The sequence below is a fragment of the Pteropus medius genome, unplaced genomic scaffold (genome assembly GCF_902729225.1).
Source record: "Pteropus medius unplaced genomic scaffold, Ma_sr-lr_union100, whole genome shotgun sequence".
Taxonomy (NCBI): domain Eukaryota; kingdom Metazoa; phylum Chordata; class Mammalia; order Chiroptera; family Pteropodidae; genus Pteropus; species Pteropus medius.
The window spans coordinates 2,707,728-2,726,535 of NW_024350319.1; the positions used below are offsets into that span (position 1 = coordinate 2,707,728).

Below are 18,808 nucleotides of genomic sequence, written 5' to 3' on the forward strand. Positions count from 1 at the left end.
AGTGTTCATGAAACAGTACTAAATAACATAGGTTAGAAACATTATATATCACCGCTCTTTAAAAATTTTACACATAGTTAAGTGTATACATGCATACACACACTAAAGAATATCCACCAAAATGATGTTTCTCACTTGATGGTGGAATTAAAGGAAATTTATACTTTCTTCCTCTTATCTAAGTTTTCTACTACTTCTATTATAAATATGTAGTATTTGTGTTATTTCTTTAAAGTTAAAAATGGTTTAAATTTGATAGCTGCATTCATGTCTGAAATGCAGCACTAAGTCTTTATGCTACATGACACAAGCTCAAAGGACTATGAATATAAACAGTCCTGAAATTATGGGCAATAAAACTCCTGACTTCTTAAAAGCATCTCAATGTGGCCATACTACCTCTCCAATAAAACAAATAACTGATTGCTTATGGCCACTATAAGCATCATGAAAAGGTATGCCTCATTTCTAAGGTGACAAGAAAAAAGCCATAGACCAAAACAACCTTAAACAAAAGTGCCCAGTCAGCCAGAGACCTCAGTGTTACCCAGGAAGAAGAGGATGCCTCCATCACCCACCCCACAACACACACGCACCCCCATCCAGGCAACTGACAAATGCCAAACTATGGTTTTTCTTTTCACATTTTAACTGTTTTGAATATTTTTTTCCTTGCCTTCTTAAAGAGAGTAGTACCTTGACTAAAATTTAATTTAGGGCATTATCATAAATACGTATTACTGTACTGTGTTCTTATATTGTGTTGCCCTCAATGCTGTTTAACGGTCCCTGAATCACTTCTGAGTACGTTGATCTGACTTTTATAGTTTTCCTATTTGTTTCTTTCGTTGTTAGCTGACCTTTTAGACTGCTGGTAAACCTCTCTGCATCTGAATATAATTACATCTTCTAGTTTGTTGCTCCTAATCCATGAACTATGAAAAGCAGATCAATATGCTTAAATGTTCCCATACAAATAAGACATAAATCATTTCTGGGTAAGGAACTAAAGGACTCTACTAGGAATAAAATACTCAGAAACCTGCTTTTTTTCTAGGTTCTAGGATGTTCTCTAGACTGTGCTATCCAATATGGTAGCCATTAGCTATATGCAGCTATTTCGATTTTATAATTACATTAAACTAATTCAGTTCCTCAGGTGTGCTAGTCACTTATCGACTGCTCAACATCCAAATGTGGATAGTGGCTACCATTAGTGGACAGCAGAGATACAGAAGATTTCCATCATCACAGAAAATTCTATTAGACAGTACTGTCTGAGGCTGCGGGACAAATAAAATATTACTACTAATACCTATTTTTCAAAGTAATAAATAAGCTAAAGAAAAAAATGGAGTAAAACTAAATCTCTAACTGATCTTTTCTTCACCTATTCAAAAAGATAAAGTTTTTAATAGCAGTTTTCATTAAAATGCAATCGTCATATGGAGTTGTCAAGGCAAGTAAATAGAGAACAAGATATAAAAAGGATGTTTAAAGAAAATCTGTTGGAAACAGATCTACACTGTCCCTAGTTCTTCGAGGATATTAAAAATAAACATTCTCTGAGAATGAGAGCTACTAGGATGGCCATTTGTTCTATGGTTCTTTCTGGAGAAGACAAAGACCCTCACCAAGACAACACAAGCTCAATACTAATACTACTTACTATCCAGGAGTAGGGCCTTTGTATTTATGATCTGAACTCCAAAAGAGAACCTGAAGTAGTTTCAGAAATACTGTACATATAATAGAGCAGACTAAAAACTATGCAGATAAGGTCATCTGAATGAAGGAAAAAAAACTGGTAGGAAAATAAGAGAAAGCCACAGTTAGTTATAAGATTCAATTATGAGATAAAAATACACCAGCTACTCAGAAAAAACTATGGTGACATCTATGATAAATATCTCATGTGGGTCCTCATATAAAATACATTATGATAGAAAGGACAACTCCTTCAATAACAACTTATGATATATAGAGCTGAGTTCCATACAGCTTCTTCTTACAATAATGCAATCTTATATTATAATATAGTAAAACCGATGTGGCTTAAATATTCAGCTTTCTGATGATCTGGCCTGATCTAAAAATAAAATTTAGTGTGTCTATATTCAGAGTGTATAGTAAACAAACTAACAAAAATTATCTTTAAAGCCTTTATGTACATGCTGCAAGCTGAGTGTATAAAGTTCATGGGTAAAGTATGAGCCCTAGGTCAGGGAACTCAGTGTTGCTCCTGAGAAAAAGTTCCTAATACTCCCTAAAGTTTCCCATTATTTGTAGGACAAATATGCCAAGTTCATTCTTTTTCTGTAGCCCCTTCCAACATTCACCTCTCCTCAAATCTGCTCAAGGGCTTCCAGATATTTCTTTCTTGTCCAGGTCCCTCACCAAGTCCTCTAGAACACAGCCATGAACATTTGTGACACTCTTCTCTACCCTCAGATATCCCTTGTTTCTTTCTCACGCTTCCTATTTTTCTTTATTCCCTCCTTTTTCCCTAATGACTCAACATTATCATTCCCAACATCAGTAAACATGTCTTAAGCTTTAGCTTGCTACCTACCTTCGAATCTAATTTTTGTTTTACATATGCGCCATTTGCTGCTGTCAGGACATCATTTATCAGAATAAAAACATATCCTTCCAGATCAAATGCCAAGTCAGAGCTGCAAAACATAAGCAACACTTTAAACACAACTTTCATTTAAAGAACATGCACTTAATTTTAAATAGGTCTGAACTACAGTACTAGCAAGAACATATTCTTATATAGGTAACTGATCATTAGACATTTTATCTACTATTAGCATTTCTTGATTCCTAGTTACAAATTGCAATTTTATACTCAACAAGTCTTCAAAAATGAGAAGCGCTAACACCTAAAATCATTAGCAATAAACCATCATGTCAGTTAATAGCACACTGCTCTGAATTCAAAGTCAGACGACAACAACAAGCAACCAAATTCACTATTATAATACATCTGAAGCAGGCAGGAGGCATCTGAGCTCAATTTCACAGGTAAGGAAACAAAAAGGATGAGTTGTTAACATGTCTTTTTCCAAAGGTTTGCACAAAAGTTGAGGCTATCTTGCACAGGTGGTTGGGCCAGTAGGTGAAATTTCTGAAGTGTGGATCATGGTTAATTCTGAGATCAAGTTACAACAGTGTTCAAGCACACAGTAAGACCTCAAGTACTTAAATAATGTGCCCATGAGGTATAATTACCAGGATTAAGGAAACTGAAGTTTTCTAGTATTTAGTAGAGATAAGAATTAAATTGAACAGAAAAAATGAAAATCTAAGAAAAGTATGCCTTAATCATATTTTAGCACCCTAGCCAAACAGTGGTCTCACATTCTGTGATTTTGTAAAGACACTATATATTTGTATCTAAACTACTACTACATGGAACAAGACTTCTATGGAACTTTAGGTAGAACTAGCCTAAATGCACACACACCCTTTCTTCCAAGCAGCCTGACAACCCCTAACTTCAGACTTCCTTCCTCCCAATCTCTTTCCCAAGTAAAAGGTTCTAACTGGACAAGGCTAGTCCAAACAATAATCTTCCTCAGAAACTTTTTGCAGGCCAGAGTTACCCCTGAAGAACCTCTGTTGTTTGGTTCAATTTTGAATGCCACCAACTTCAAGGAAATGCTTCAAAGACTAGTAGAGCACCTCAAATAGAAAGGTAGGATACTCATATAGAATTTTTCTCCAAGGGGGCAATAACAGCTAGAGAGAAAGCCATTAGCTATATAACGAAATTCTAATAACCAATTATTCTATACCCACAACACCTTTTTTTTAAAACATGAAATTTCAGTTGAAGATTTAGGGTGGAATAGAATTTAACTTATATTTTCCTCCCCCATCTATACCACAGGGATATGACGAAAGTAAAAGAGCCAATCCAAGAGGCACACTGGAACTCCCAAATGAAAAATGTATGTCAGGAAGAATTTGTGGCATTAGCAAATCTAAGCCCTGGGCTGAGCAAAATATTGTAGAAGGCTTCTAGCCATCATTTTTATTTTCTGAGTCTTTGGGTATACAATTTCCTCTATCCATTTGAAAACAAAAACTTAAGGACAATGGAAAAGCTTTAATAATTTAACAGGCTATCTAAGTTATGGCATCTGTGATATATCTTAAGTGAGGCCAAATAAAGCAATTCTATTATTTATTATGCCACAAGGCAACTAATTCATTATCATCGGCCTTTTCTGAGACATTATTTTCTTTAGCAGCGTACAAAGTAAAAGAATGCCGAATGGTCTATAAAAAAAGCACATAGGCTCTGGAGTCAGGCACAGATTCAAACTCCAGGCAGCTCTGCTGTTTAGGAGCTATGTGACCTTGAATAAGTTATTGAACTTCGGTTTTAGTTTCCTCAAGTATAAAATGGGAAAATTAAATGCCAGGTGCTGTAGGTGTTAAAAAAATAAATAAAATAAAATGGGAAAATTACATCTATACCTTTCAGAGTTGTCGTGAACACATAATTAAGTGTAAAATGTTGAACATATTGTGTGGCACGTAGTCTGCGCTTGCTCAGTAAGTAGAAGGTAGCATAATAAATCCTAAATTACATGAATTTAATTTTTAAGAATCTCAAGAATCTGATTTTGCCAGCCTTGATCTTAACACGACCAAAAAGATTTAACTTTTGAAGTCTTTTGGATGCTTTTCAAAGACATGATTCTTATTTAGCCTATAAAAAATTCTTATTGGTAATTGATCATTTATTATCAATAATTATTGAAAATTTCTAATGTGCTCATAGGCATATACAGGCTCACATCTTACCTGGCAGCTACAAAGGCTCCAATAATCATTGCAAATACAGTCATCTTAATACCCCAAGAAAAAGTCTTCCTACAAAAAAAAATTTTTTTAAACATATACATGTGGTTTTATTCACAGACACATTTTACAACATAGGCAAAAAAAATATGTTTTCTTTGGAAAAAGCTATAAAAAAATATCACATTTTAAATGTTTCCAAGTAACTAAATATTTAAAAGAACCCCTTTGATGAAGCAAAAACTTATTTTGTTATCTAAATAAGGATACTCATTTTTTTCTATCGTTTGCCACTGAGTTTAAATTTTAGCAAATCAAAATTTCTTTTAGTAGAAAAAGGTCACACACATTTGTAGCAAAAGTTGCCAAGACAGGAACACTATTTAATACCTATACTGATGTTTCTAACCTGGCTTCTACCAGTGGCAACAGTAGCTATAGGAATTCTCCAAAGTATATGTCATGTTCAGACAGGTTTCTAACTCCAATTCATAACTTTCCCAACTACTGCTCCCATAAACTATCAATTCCTACAGCAAAGGGAGAAAGTTACTTAAACTTTCCAAAAGATAAAGTAAAAGCAAGACAAGTAATTTTAACATTATTAAACAATTATTATGCTGGGTACCTTTCCAAGGTGATTTAAATTTTTTAAAGACTAGATATATTAGAAATTTAGCTCACTTGAGTAAAATTCCTTCAGCGAACATTGTAAACAGGATGGAGAACCTTCTCAGAACTGTAAACATTGGCAAGCTGCAAAATAAAAAACATAATTACGTAAAATAAAGTTTAATAATTTATTAACTATTTTAAGACTCTCCAAATTAGTATTTTAAAATATGCTAATCTTTTCCTTCCATTCTAGAAATTCCATGCTTATTAATTTGTGATTAAATTAAACCCTTATTTCTCTCAAGAAATAATTATTATTTGAAAGCCTGAAAGGGTTGCTTTTATAAAACTACTAGAAGTGAGAAACACCAAACTAACTATAAAATGATAGAGATCATTTATATATTATCAAAGACTACTAACAGCTACTTTATTTTACCTTTTATTATGTAAACAGCCAGAAGAGTAACCACGTTAGTCTTAAAGAGAAAATGACCTCTTTCTCCTTTCCTTACTGACCTTCCTTCCTACTCCAAACTCTCCAAATCACATCTATGATAATCTTATCCCATGAAACATTCCTTAATTGTCCTTTTGTGGAAGTAATTTTGTCTTCCTTTAAATTTCCCAGAGAGTTTTGCTTGCACTGATCAAACACAGCCTCTTGCAATAGTTATTTATGAATATATCTCATATCACTGCAAAGTGCCTTATATTTAGCTGGCAATCAAATACAGGGTGTGAATGAATGGATGGACAGATGAATGGACAGATGACAATGGATGAAAAAGAGCAAACTCTATAAAGCAGCACTTTTGCAGCAGGTCTGCACTTCTTTCCCAGTGGGTTATGAGATGGAAAAGGATGCCACACCCATGATAAATTTGACTTCCATGGAACTCTCCCCAAAGAGATCATCATGGTCATTCTGTCAGGTTTCTTGGGTCTGAAGAAAGAGGAAATGAAAAACACTTTGTCTCTGATCCTCAAAGTTCTCCCCGTTGTATTTATAATAATCTAGTACGCCAGGAGTTTAGCTCACGTGGAAGTGAAGCCATATGTTAATTGACTTCTCTATGTGTATAATGGTAATGTCACATACACCTAATACATACTATACTCCTTAAGTGGAGAAGCCAAGGACTGGGAGGTTAGAGGATAATAAGACAGTGTTGTCACATAGTAGAGAGCTATCACTTCTTTTTAAAAGTGAATATGTCGCCTTACAGTTATACAGCCATGGAAAGAATATTAATCATATTTGAATTAGGGTTCTATCTGATGTTATTTTAACTACCTCATGTTAAAAGGAAAACTACAAAAGTTCTCATACCCACCCTCTAATTTTGCTTGTGGTATTTGCCAAAAATACAGTATTTATTAATTGTATTAAAGGATTTAAGTCCCAAAAGCCTAGCACACATCCTTCACTACTATGGGTCTGGAAAAATAGTGAAAATCTTCAACCACAGTATTTTATAACATTTTAAGACTTCTATAATCAACTGAGGGATAAAAACATAAAACTCCTCTTTTCCTAAGTTTAAAAAGCTTAAACTAAAACCTTTAGCGTAATCATTATTTAGAAACAAGCTTTCTGGTCCTTTCACTTTTTTTCAGAATCAATAACAATGTGTTAAATATTTGACATTCAAGTACAATTTTAAGAATATATTAACCTCACTAGTAAAATAAAGTTATCCATACTTCAGTTTCTTTGTGCTGAACAGTCCCGTGATTTGGTTCCCAAAATATAGTAGAGGTAGTGGAAACGTCTAGAAAATTTAAAAAGGGATAACATAATTCAATAATAAAGATAGCTAAAACAAGATCCTTTCAAATAGAAAGTTTTGTTTATATGATCAAATTCTCTCCCCTTACAACATAAGATTAGTTCACATATACAATTTTGGCCCCCCCAAAGTGCCCAAACATTATTCTTGTATAAAAAGCACTACTATGGCAGAAAGAGAGAGGGAAGCATGGAGGGAAAAATAAAAACAGAAATACAAATATAATCAAACCTTGTGAAACAGACATATCGTTTGCTTTAAAATATAACATGTTAGCCCACAGCTCTAATGTCAGCGAAAGCCTTTCATCTTCATATGGAATCAAGCAATGCAGACAGAACAATAAGAAAATAAACCCAAAGAATAATGCAGAATACACTGGCTAGATTTGATGAATGTAGAAAATGCAATAGTTGTACCCCCCTCCCAAACGTTCATTAAAACAAATCATATGATTTCTTAGGGATTTTTCTTTATTATACACACTCTGGATTTGGTGACATCGAGCCTGGTTTTCAAATATGCAAAGCACTGATAAAAAAAAATAGTGAATCCTTTTCACAAAATAAAGTCTTTTTTTTTTACCTTCCGAGGTACATTGCTGTCAAGGTCAGGAAACTTGACTACTCTGAGCGCCTTTCCCACCCAGAGAACTGCTACTGTAGCCACCATCTGTACACAGAGAACACAGATTCACTGTTCTACATATAAAGACACACACAGAAGTTCTAACGATATAAACCACGTAATGCCGAAGATTCCAACTAACCTGGCCAAGTCCAACACATAGCGAAGAGGGAAATCTACAAAACGGCAGAGAGAAAAAAAAGGTTCAGAAAAACTCAAATGTAGCTCAGTGAATTCAACTTGCATATCGGCAACTTTAAAATGCATTTTGATACAAAACACACCAATGTCAGACCCTTATCCAAGTGAAAATCGGTGAGCAAAATCGCTGCGAGTTGTCAGGCAACCCAACCCACTGATCTTGTAGCCTCAGGCGGCCACTTGCCTCATCTTGTCCGATGCTACAATTTGAGTCCGCTGCCAGCAACGGATTTTTGAAGGAAGTGAAGACATGGGTCTCTTCAACGGTTTCACACCTTTAAAGCAGAAATGCTTCTGCCTCGGTGTCCCAGTGACAGCACCAGGGTCATTTTAAAAGGGCTTGAGATGAGCACGTCCCCTGAGGCTGTCAGCGAACGGGGAACGCTGAAGCCCCGGCCCAGGCTGCGGAGAAGGGAGGACATCCCTTGCTCTGCTCCCTGCCTGGCATGCACAGGGTCCAACAAGTCACGAAGCAACTTCCCTCCAGCGCTCCGAAGGGTAGGGTTTCCAGGGCGCTGCACCGCGCGGGCGCCGCAAGCAGGCGCCGCAAGCAGGCGCTTTCCCAGCGCGGCCCCCAGCGCGCGCCGGGCCGTCCGGAGCTCCGCGCCGGGAGCCGGACCCCCACCCCGGGCAGACGCTCCCAGTCGCGCGCTGTCGCCCGGACCGTGTGTCAACCTCCCGCCCTCCTCGGCTGCCGCCCAACTTTGTTCAGCTTTAACTTTGGAAGCCGAAGTCCAAGGAGCCTGCGCCCCGCGCCACCGCCCGCTCCTCTCCGCGGCCTCGGCCGCCGCCGCCTCGGCCCTACCTGTAATTGGTGAGCACGCTCTTGTTGACCACCACGATGAGGAAGGAGCTCACGCCGTAAAAGCCAGCAGCCAGCAGCTTTAGGAACACGGTCAGCGTTTCGGCCGACGCCATCCCCAGCTCCTCCTCATGTCTGTGTGTGGAGGATTTCGCGGGGGCTTCTCCTTTAACCCGGGCATGCTGACGTCTATGAACTTCCGCCATGGCTGCTGCTGCGGCGGCGGCGGCGGCGGCCTGGGAGGGGAGCAGCGGCAGGGCCTGGCGGCGGGGCCGGACGGCGCAGAGGCTTGCGCTGGTCGCTCGCGAAGTACTCGCGGGGCCGGAACCGGCAGACTGGGCCGGCTGCGCGTTTGCCTCCTCGACTCCCCGCACGAACGCCGCCCGTCCCCGCCCAGAGGCAGGAACGCCGGGGTTCACACCCCCGGGGACTTTGCTCGGGCATTGTGCAGCGCGGGGTCAGAGGTTAGGGGCAACGCCGGGCTGGGCCTGGGCAGGGGCTGGGGAGGGCCTGGAGGAGGAGAACCGGCGACCCTGAGTGCGGGCCGAGAGGGAGAACCCAAAAGACAACCACTCGGGAACACCGGAACGTCAAGCGGCAAAGCAGAGCTGCAGAGCTGCAGAGCGACGCCGCCACCTCGCGCCTGCGCGCGAGCGGCGCAAGTTCTCTCCTGGGCCGCGCACCTGGGAAAGCTGGAAGGCTGGAAGCCGTATTCTTCAGATAACAGCCGCAGCAGAAGTACAGACCCGCCGCCCGCCCCCGATTCTGGAGCAGGTGGCTGGCTGAGTAGTTAGGTTGTGTGAGTCTAGACTCATTTTGAAGGCTCTTTTGGGCTCTTGTAAAGGGCCCTTCAAAAATATAGATGTGGATCAAAAATAAACACTCAGCATTTCATTCAGCATTGCCTCAGGCTTGTTTACATTTACTGAACCCGGAAAAACGCTAAACAATACATTCTTAGAAGAACAAGGATGAATTTTTTAAGAAAAATGTTGACATAGCCAAAAAAGTAGCAAGATAATTGAGCACCTTGTGGACTGTTGAAAGAGAAAGGTGTTTGGGGCTGAGTTCCAATTCTAGGTTTCCTAGAAATGCACCCTCACTGGCTGTGTGCTCTTGGGACGGGTGGTTGAGCTCTCTGAGCCTGCATCGCCTCATCATCTCTATGGATGTAAAGCTAGCACAGAGCTAGTTTTCAGTAAATGGTAAGCCATTATATAACAGAAACAAATCATTATCAGCTTAAGCAAAGAAATGACATCTACTTTAATATCAAGAAAGAAAAAGATCGTTGAATTATTTCCCTATTTTGTCTATATCTTCTTTTTATGTATTTTTAAACTGTGATAAAATATACATAACAAAAATTTACCATTTTAACATGTTTTTATTATGGTAAAATATGCATAATAAAATTTATTATTTTAAGACTTTGAGTGTACAATTCATTGACATTAAGAGCACTGACATTGTTGTGCAACTCTCACCACTACCCATCTCCAGAACTTTATTATCTCAAACTGAAATTATGAAACCACTAAAAATAACTGCCCCCATCTTCTAGTAACTTCTACTTTCCACCTCTATGAATTTGACTATTCTAGGTAACTAAGAGGAATCATACAATACTTGTCTTTTGGTGTGTGGCATTTCATTTAGCATAATGTTTTCAAGTTCATCCACATGTAGCATGTGTCAGAATGTCTTTCCATTTTTAAGACTGGATAATATTTCTTTGTATGTATATCTTTTCATCTATATCTTTTACTTATTCTGGGAATACCTGTTCTTCAAATGCTCCTTAGGAATAACTGGCACACGGGATGAAATTCTTAACATGGCCCACAAGGCTTAGGTGATATGGCTCCTGCCCACATCTCCAGAGGCACTCCTCGTCTTTCTCTCCCTAAGCTGCAGCTAAGTCAAACTACACCCAGTCCCCTGAAGAACAGTGTGGGTCCAATGTCTTTCCTTTTGTGTCTTTACTCCCATTATTCTCTCTATCTGGGCTGCTTTTTCTCTCTCCTCCCTCCCCTGTCTCCTGAAGAACTCTTATTTTTCCTTCAGTATTTAGGCAAAACATTACCTTCTCTCTGGGTACCTTACTTCATATTGCTCTCTATAGAACTGACATCTCTCTTTTGTGCCCCTCCTGCCCCATCTTTGTGCATCCCCTTTATAATGGCTCTAGAATTACATGTTTAAATGTCGATCTGTTCCACTAGACAGTGAACTTCTTGAGGACTGAGACAAGGACACCCAGCACAATTTAGATGTTTTTGCTGAGTAAACCAATGAATAGTATAACTTTTTAACAAAAGGAAAATGACCAGGTTTCTTTCTTAACTGCTAGCAGTGAAGAAAAATAACTAGAAAGTTATATTTTGAGAAACATCCCTTGTGAAAAAAATTATTAAAAAAATGTTAATGTCCTTCATAACGAAAACAAACAAGAAAGATATATTACATAAGTATCTTACCCTCTTCCTCTCCCACCTCAAACCACTCTTGAGAGAAAGCAACTGCTAACAGTTTGGAAACTATGCTTAGAGCCATTTTCTTTGCATATACAAATATAAATACATACAAATGCATATACCTATACGCACATATATTTACAAACATATTTCATACATTTTTTTAACATACATCGAAAGAACTGGGTAAGAACACTGATCCTCAAGCCAGACACTGCCTCTGACACTAGTTTTGTGACCTTGAGCAAGTTTCTTGACATCACTGTGCTTCATCTATAAAATGGAGATAACAATACCTCAGAGTGGTGATGAGAATTAAAATGGAGATAACAATACCTCAGAGTGGTGATGAGAATTAAATGGGTTAATAAAGATAAAGTGCTTAAAACATAATATATGCTTTACAAGTTTATAATAATAATAATTACTATTATAATAATTTAAACTTTCTCTTTCCACTTAGTTTCCTTGAAGGCCTTCCTGTGGCAATACAGAAACTACCTCATTTTTTTCAAAAAAAGACTGCAGAGAATTCTACCAGCAAAGGTGCATCATAATTCATGTAACCTTTCCTATGGACATTTAGATAGTTGCCAGTTTTTCAGCTTAAAAACAATGCAGCCTTGATTATCCTTGTCCATTCAACTTTGTACAGGTATACGTTTCTAGAAGTGAAATTGCTTAATTAAAGCCTATATTCGTTTTTCATAGAATTAAAAAAACAATTTGATCTCCAAAGAGTTTATACCAATTTTATATTGCCACTAACGGTATGAAAATAAAACTTTCTTTTATAAAGTCACATGGCAATGATGGAGATCACTGAAAGAGGCCAGATAATAGTTCAAGCACTACCCTGTAGAGCATGAAATGTCAGGTATAAATTCTGCAATAAATCAATTGCAATCACATGACATGAATTGAAAATAAATCTAAAAATACTGATCCAAGTAACTACTGTTGTTTTTCTCAGCATGATTACATTTTTGTTGTTCTTGTTGTTAACAACTATTTGAGATCTACCATAGACTGCCCAAGAACTGTGTTAGATTTTCTCAACACCAGTTATGATTTATGGTAAAATGCTGTTAAGTCTAATGGAGTCAAACATTCTCATTAGGTGCCCATAAAGATGATGGGTGCCCATACTGTAGCAGGGTTCTTACTATTTAGCTACTTTTAGATATTTAGGTACTCATCTGTTTCCTAATCTCAGTAACATTAATCACAGAATTATATGTGGAGAATTTATATATTATTTGATAAAACTAAATAAAGATCGAACTGTATACAAAAAAAAGTTGTATAAAATTGGAAAGACTGGATTTAAATGTTCTCACTGATACACAAATCTATTTGAAAATGTCAACATTGTAGGTTGATATATTTTATATCTTGCTAACTGGAATTGCTAGCAGAAAAAATATTCTTTGTAATTAAATCATGTCTTTTTATCAAGACATTGCTGTAGCCATCATGTTTCTCTATAAGGGAAATTGATTCTGTGCATTATTTGGTAATATGACTCATTATTTCTTTTCCCTATACTTCTCACTTTCCCTTGGCTCACTTGCTCTTCTTATAATGGAATTTATGTAGACTTTTTCTGGTGTTTACCTTTATTCACCAATTTCTGTTTCACTGCCAGGCTAGATCATCCCCAATGCCCTGCTGTGTTGCATTTCTGATTACATTATAGCAAGTGAAAATAGGTTATATGTGTTTTCTATTTAAACAATGCTTTTAAAATTCCGAGACCCAAAGAACATGGAAGGAGCATGGAGCTTCTCTGAAGTACCTCATACTTCTCTAAGTTGGGCTGGAAGGAATGAATTTATTGACCACTACTGATGGTAAGCCTAGCACTGTGTTACAATTTAAATTCATTATCTCATTTTATCCTTACCAATCTAGGAAATAGGTATGGTGAAACAACTAATAAGTAGAAAAACAAGGGTCAAGAGGGAGTATTAGGCATAACCTGAGTCGCACAGCTCTAAGACTGTGCCCCAGACTATGCTCCTACATTAGACAATTCTGCCTCATTTGGGGTAGGTGGACATACTTGCTTTTATAAGATGTTCTGGCAATGGCATTACTTCCTTCAATTATCAAGTTTAGTGTTTATCAACCCTATGAAAAAGAAAAACCAGGATATAGGAATAGCAATCTATTGAAATCATAGTCAACCATAACCCATGCACAAATACTTCTATACCAGCCATCAAATTAGGCATTGAAAATAAAGACATTTCAAAATCAGTATGTTTATAACTGAACCACATACAAATCTATCTAATGTCAGCTTCTTTGAATCTTCTATCTCCCTGAATTGGCCTCACTGTCTACCTGTTTGCTGTGACTCTGCCCTCTTTATAAACACCCTCAATCACTCTTCAATCCACGCGAAACTAGTTTTATCCTACACTGACACTGCTCATCCCTAAGTCACCAATGACCTCTACGTAAATTAAGCTAGACGACACTCTCAGTCCTCTTGCTGTTTTAAATACTCTGTAGCATTTGCTCTGCTGATCCTCAACCTTCCTTTAGCTACTCTCTCTTCCCTTGACTCCTGGGACTCTGCAGTCTGTAGAATCTCTTCTGGTTCTCTGGATGCCCTTTCTCATTCGGCTTTGCTGGTTCCTCCTCTTCTATTCCGTATTAGCTCCATGAGCCAGAGTGGATCCAAGTTTTAAGAAACCTGAAGCTTTTGTGAGGTCTTTTTAAAAATGCAAAATTAAGAATGTAAAATAAGGTACAAAAATGAGTATCTACTTAATATAAGAAAAGAAATCAGAATTAACAAAAATTTAAAATCTGACAAATAGCAGAAAGTTAATATTTTTATTAAGTGCATGTCATGTTTCTTTAATTTTTTCTATATTTGGTTGCATATTTCTTTGACTGCTTCTATATGTGATAACAATTTTGTAATTGTTACAAAATGGTATTTTGATAGTGATAATAGAAAAATAATTCAGTCTTTCTTCTAGCATGGTTTGACCAGTTTGTTTTTACTATTGATAAATAAATGGAATTTATAAAACATGCATCCCCACACCCGGGCAAACTCACTGTAGTACTGCTACAAATGCAGCACTACAAACACAGAAAGAAATTCTGATAAGTTCTATTTTGCATGGTTTCCATCAAAACAGAAAAAAATTTTTGTAGTGTATTTACAACAGTATATACATTATTGAGTATTTGCCAATAAAAGAGAATTTCTGTTCTAAGTGTTGACAAGATCTAAATTCTCTGCTAATAATTGTATTTAATGATTGGAGAAAGGTTTCATGTATAGTTTCAGAACGTATGTTTCAGATCTTGCTTCTCTTCATCTAGCCACAAACTTTCCAACTAGCCACTGTAGGACATATTTTATTTCATAGTATGTCCTCTGAACCTGTAACTTTGTGTCACATTATAAAGTAATGCAGCAGAAGTGGGAGTATTCTTGGAAGCCATTCCTACATGAAAGCAACTAAATAACTTAAATTTATACAGAAGTAACTGCATACCATCTGTATACATCCTACTAAACCCAGACCAGACATATTCTTAACTCAATTTTTAGAAACTGAGTTCCAAAATACTTTCTGCCACTCAAATGTCATCTGATATGAGAGTAAGTATGATGGTGGAAAAATTAGAGTGGAAAGAGGTAGAATTCTTAGCCAACTGCAGATAAAATATCTTACAGCTGCAATTTTTATAAAATGTATGATATGTATAAACCAAGTGAACATTTTCAAGGGCCTTAGTGAAAGTGCATACAAGCGAGGGGCATGAAGCTTGTTTCATTAGCTTCAAGGTCCATGTCCGTAAGAGTAGATGACTTTTTTTGGTTGTTCATAGTTGTATTCTTGGTACTTAGAACAGTGCCTTATATAAAGTAGGTATACAATACACATATGTTAAAACAGAGGAAGGAAGGGAGAGAGACAGAGAGAGAGAGAGGAGAAGTGGAGTTGTAATTTGCATAATTTGGATTACAGAAGCATAATATGTTTTCTCCACACTTGCCGAAAAATAACTATTATTAGAGTTATTTCTAAGGAAAGACAACGCATTGGGCCAAATGAGGTAGTCTAGGACCCTAAACCACTCCACATATTAAGATAATATGCCAAGACAAGAAGATGATGAGCCTATGTGTACTTGGAGGTAGCCAGAATTATGAGGCAGCCTGGGAAAGGGAGGTCCTGGATAAAAACTTGGGTAGAGTCAAAAGAGGACACTAAAGTTAAGATGGAGGGTTTACATACATATATACATCCATGCAGGTGTGTCTAAGAAATGTTAGGGTACCACAGGCTTCTCCCGATGACTCTGGAAAAGCCAATATTGTTGACATATTAACATAGCTGTGTGTCCATACTGCCTCATCAATTCTACCTAAGGTTGATAGTTGGTATCAGGACTCCAGTATGGCCACCCTGTAGTTAGAATATAGAAATATTTCTATAAATTCTGGTAAATGGTTATATCCCCTGGTCCTCTGAGATTTGACCTACTGCCATGGTCACCCTAGCCCCTCTCTTGGAACGCCCCAGACCTCCCCACAAACCAGCAACCAAAGGAGTAAATCTAGGACTGACATCCTGCTTTAGTTATAAGTTTGGTTTGGCCAATGCTTACACTGTGCTCATTATTAAACCTTTTGCATATAATCCCTGGTTCTATTAGCAGTCAACATAGCTACATGAGAGAAATCATGAACTGGGAGGAGGCCTATTCTCACCCTCCTGGTACCCAATGCGTTAGCTTAAGAATAGAGCAATACAACTTTGTTACTTAGATTGATTGTTCTCCCTAGAACTGAGCTTTCCCAGGGTGGAGCATTGGACAAGTAGTCAGCGTCCCTATCATATTACATGAGGGCATAAGCAAAGTCTGTTCTAGTCACTGTTACATTACCAGCAACTAGCAAGGTGATGGCACATAGTTCTCAATAAACTATTTTTTGATCAAAAGTTGAAGAGTAAAGAAGAAAGCAGAACCTTAAAGGTCTAGACCTGGAAAGATCATCTAAAATCTTGAGGAAATACTCATTAAAAGTTTTCTATGATATGCAGGTGGAGAATCTGAGGCTGGACAGGTGGAAAGTCTTGAACGTCTTGCCCAATCAACAATATGAGTTGTTAATAGAACTGTTGTAGAACCCTGGCCTCTTGTAACTCCATCCAATGTTCTTTTCACTATACTGAGCTCTCTCTATCATATCTAAGAAGATAAGTAGCCCCACTTTGAGTTTCTCACAGCACAGAGAAATTCAGGGATGATCAGTACTGTTGCCCTCATGGGAACTGGAAAATTTTAAGTAAACTCCAGGATTACATGAGGAAGTAATCTCATATTACATCTGAGACTGGTTTTGCTTTTCTCCTATTCTTGGAACTGGTGGGCAGGGTGAAGTCATGAGTTAAGTAAAGAGGGAGAGTTGGAAAAGCCGCCATGGAATGTGCGAAGGAAAGTCAAAAGGAATTAAATAAGAAGATTGTTGAGCGTTGAGAGAATGAAGTTGAAGTTAAATAAATGATGGTGCATGGACCTATTTAGTATGGTGGATGAATGTTCTCAGCAAGGTTAACAACCATAAAGAATTATTCAGCCCAAAATGTCAATTGTGCTGAGTTTGAGAAACCCTGCCCCAGAAACATTTTAAGTGTTTAATGGCCACATGTAGCCAGTAGTTACTATACTGAACAACAGAACTATAGAACGTTTTCATCACTGCAGAACTTTCTACTTGACAGCTCTGGCCTAGAAGATTTTCAGGATCCTTTTTAACTCTGAGATCATAAACAAATCAATGAAAGTAAGAGGAAAAAGCAAGATAGGATGCTGGAGTTAAAAATAAGGCAAAAGAATGAAATAGAATTGTTTTTAGAGGCACTAATTGCCAATTATTGCCAGTAAACATGTGTAGTCCATATCTGAAACAACCCATATTTAGTTTCTAGTTCACATAGAAGTCTATACTTCCATTTGGATCGAATTAACGATTGACTAAAATAAATTAAGCATGTTGTCAAACTAAATGCCAATTTGGAATCTACATTGTGACTACTTGTCTGATCCACTTTTTGTCTCTTTCTTGTTGTCATCCCACTGCTATAGCTATAAATGCAATGTCTTACCTCTTTTCTGGGCAGAGAACATATGTAATAAAGGTGTTTTTTTTTTTTAAGTGAAATAGGAGATAAATTGGACTTACATTTAATAATCTCTCTTCAGCTTTCATAATGACTGGTTTTGATTCTCCATTTGGGAACTGAAATAAAATACCTTTCTGTTCATACCACACCTATGTCTAATCCTGGGCACCTGACTCCTAGAGAAAAATGAGACATCTCTGATGTTATGAAATATCTGAATGGCTTCTATGCAGAGAAAAAATGTTTTTAAAAATTACCAATAGTAGAAGCAAGAAAGATGATTACTGGATGTTCTTTCAATGGAATGCTGGGAATTGTCAGATGTATTAATTCTGTAAGGGTGTGCACTTTTGGGTGGCTTTCTATTTAAAATAGGTTAACTTGTAGCAAACCAATCGTAATGCAAGTGCAAATAAATTTTATCTATAGAGATATAATTTATTTCTCTCTGGTAGAAAAGGTAAACTTATAGTTTTAAATTTATTACACTATAGAATATTAGCCCGCTTCACATTTATTAGTATGTTCACTTAACATACTTTTGGATGACTTGACTTATATGAACCTGTCTTCATATTTTCTTTTAAGCTAGTTTTAATATCTTACTCTTTACTCATTAATTAATGGGTTTCATAAGAACTTTGACATGTGTTCATTTTATATTTCTATGAGAGTCATACTTTTTATCTATTTGAAAATTATACTTAGAAGAAATCTAACTAGTCAAGTAATGCTGCTGGATCAAGTGTAGTAGATCAGGTTGCTTCAGTGGAAGCCATAGATTTTTAAATTACTTAAATGAAGAACTTCTTGATAGTGTGTGCTAAATATTTTCCAATTGATCCTCGAGTGTACTCACCACCTCAGCTCTGTACCCTGGAAAGTTGATTCATCTGGATTACATCAATAAGCTCTCTTAACCCAGGGTTGGGACTAGAGTGAGGCAAGAGAGGCACCTATCGCACGACATTTAAGAAGGCACTCACTCTCACCCTGAATTGCATGGCTATGATATTAAGTGCTTCCTTATATATTTTACCCTAGGCACCTCTCTTGTCTCACTGTAGTCCCAGCCCTGTCTTAATCCTGAACTTTTAAATGGTTTTAGCACTCTAGGCACAAGAGGGCAAAAGGAAAGCGAGGTTTTGGGGTATTTATTTTTATCCCATCTTCATTCCTGGGGTGTTTCCATGGCTGGCATCACATACTCCTCTGTCATCATTTCTCTTACCTCTCCTTCCCTTCAGCCCTGTAGGCCTAGGGAAGTTACTAGCTCTGGGGCATTGTATTATCTGTGTACTTCCTTTACGC

General features: G+C 37.5%; 2 protein-coding genes across 2 annotated transcripts in view; both read right to left on the bottom strand.

Annotated features, from left to right (window-relative positions):
* The window catches only part of SLC35D1 (solute carrier family 35 member D1), a 46,777-nt gene extending 37,477 nt beyond the window's left edge, over nucleotides 1-9,300 (bottom strand). The window contains 8 exon segments of the mRNA XM_039838533.1: nucleotides 2,573-2,675; nucleotides 4,822-4,890; nucleotides 5,503-5,574; nucleotides 7,141-7,208; nucleotides 7,812-7,898; nucleotides 7,996-8,029; nucleotides 8,860-9,131; nucleotides 9,133-9,300. Of these exon segments, the coding sequence (XP_039694467.1) occupies nucleotides 2,573-2,675; nucleotides 4,822-4,890; nucleotides 5,503-5,574; nucleotides 7,141-7,208; nucleotides 7,812-7,898; nucleotides 7,996-8,029; nucleotides 8,860-9,131; nucleotides 9,133-9,300 (873 nt within the window).
* A 21-nt stretch (nucleotides 9,301-9,321) lies between these two features.
* The window catches only part of CUNH1orf141 (chromosome unknown C1orf141 homolog), a 48,400-nt gene continuing 38,913 nt past the window's right edge, over nucleotides 9,322-18,808 (bottom strand). Inside the window, exon 9 of the mRNA XM_039838460.1 lies at nucleotides 9,322-9,704. Coding sequence (XP_039694394.1) covers nucleotides 9,322-9,704 — 383 coding nt within the window. The remainder of the gene's footprint in view (nucleotides 9,705-18,808) is intronic.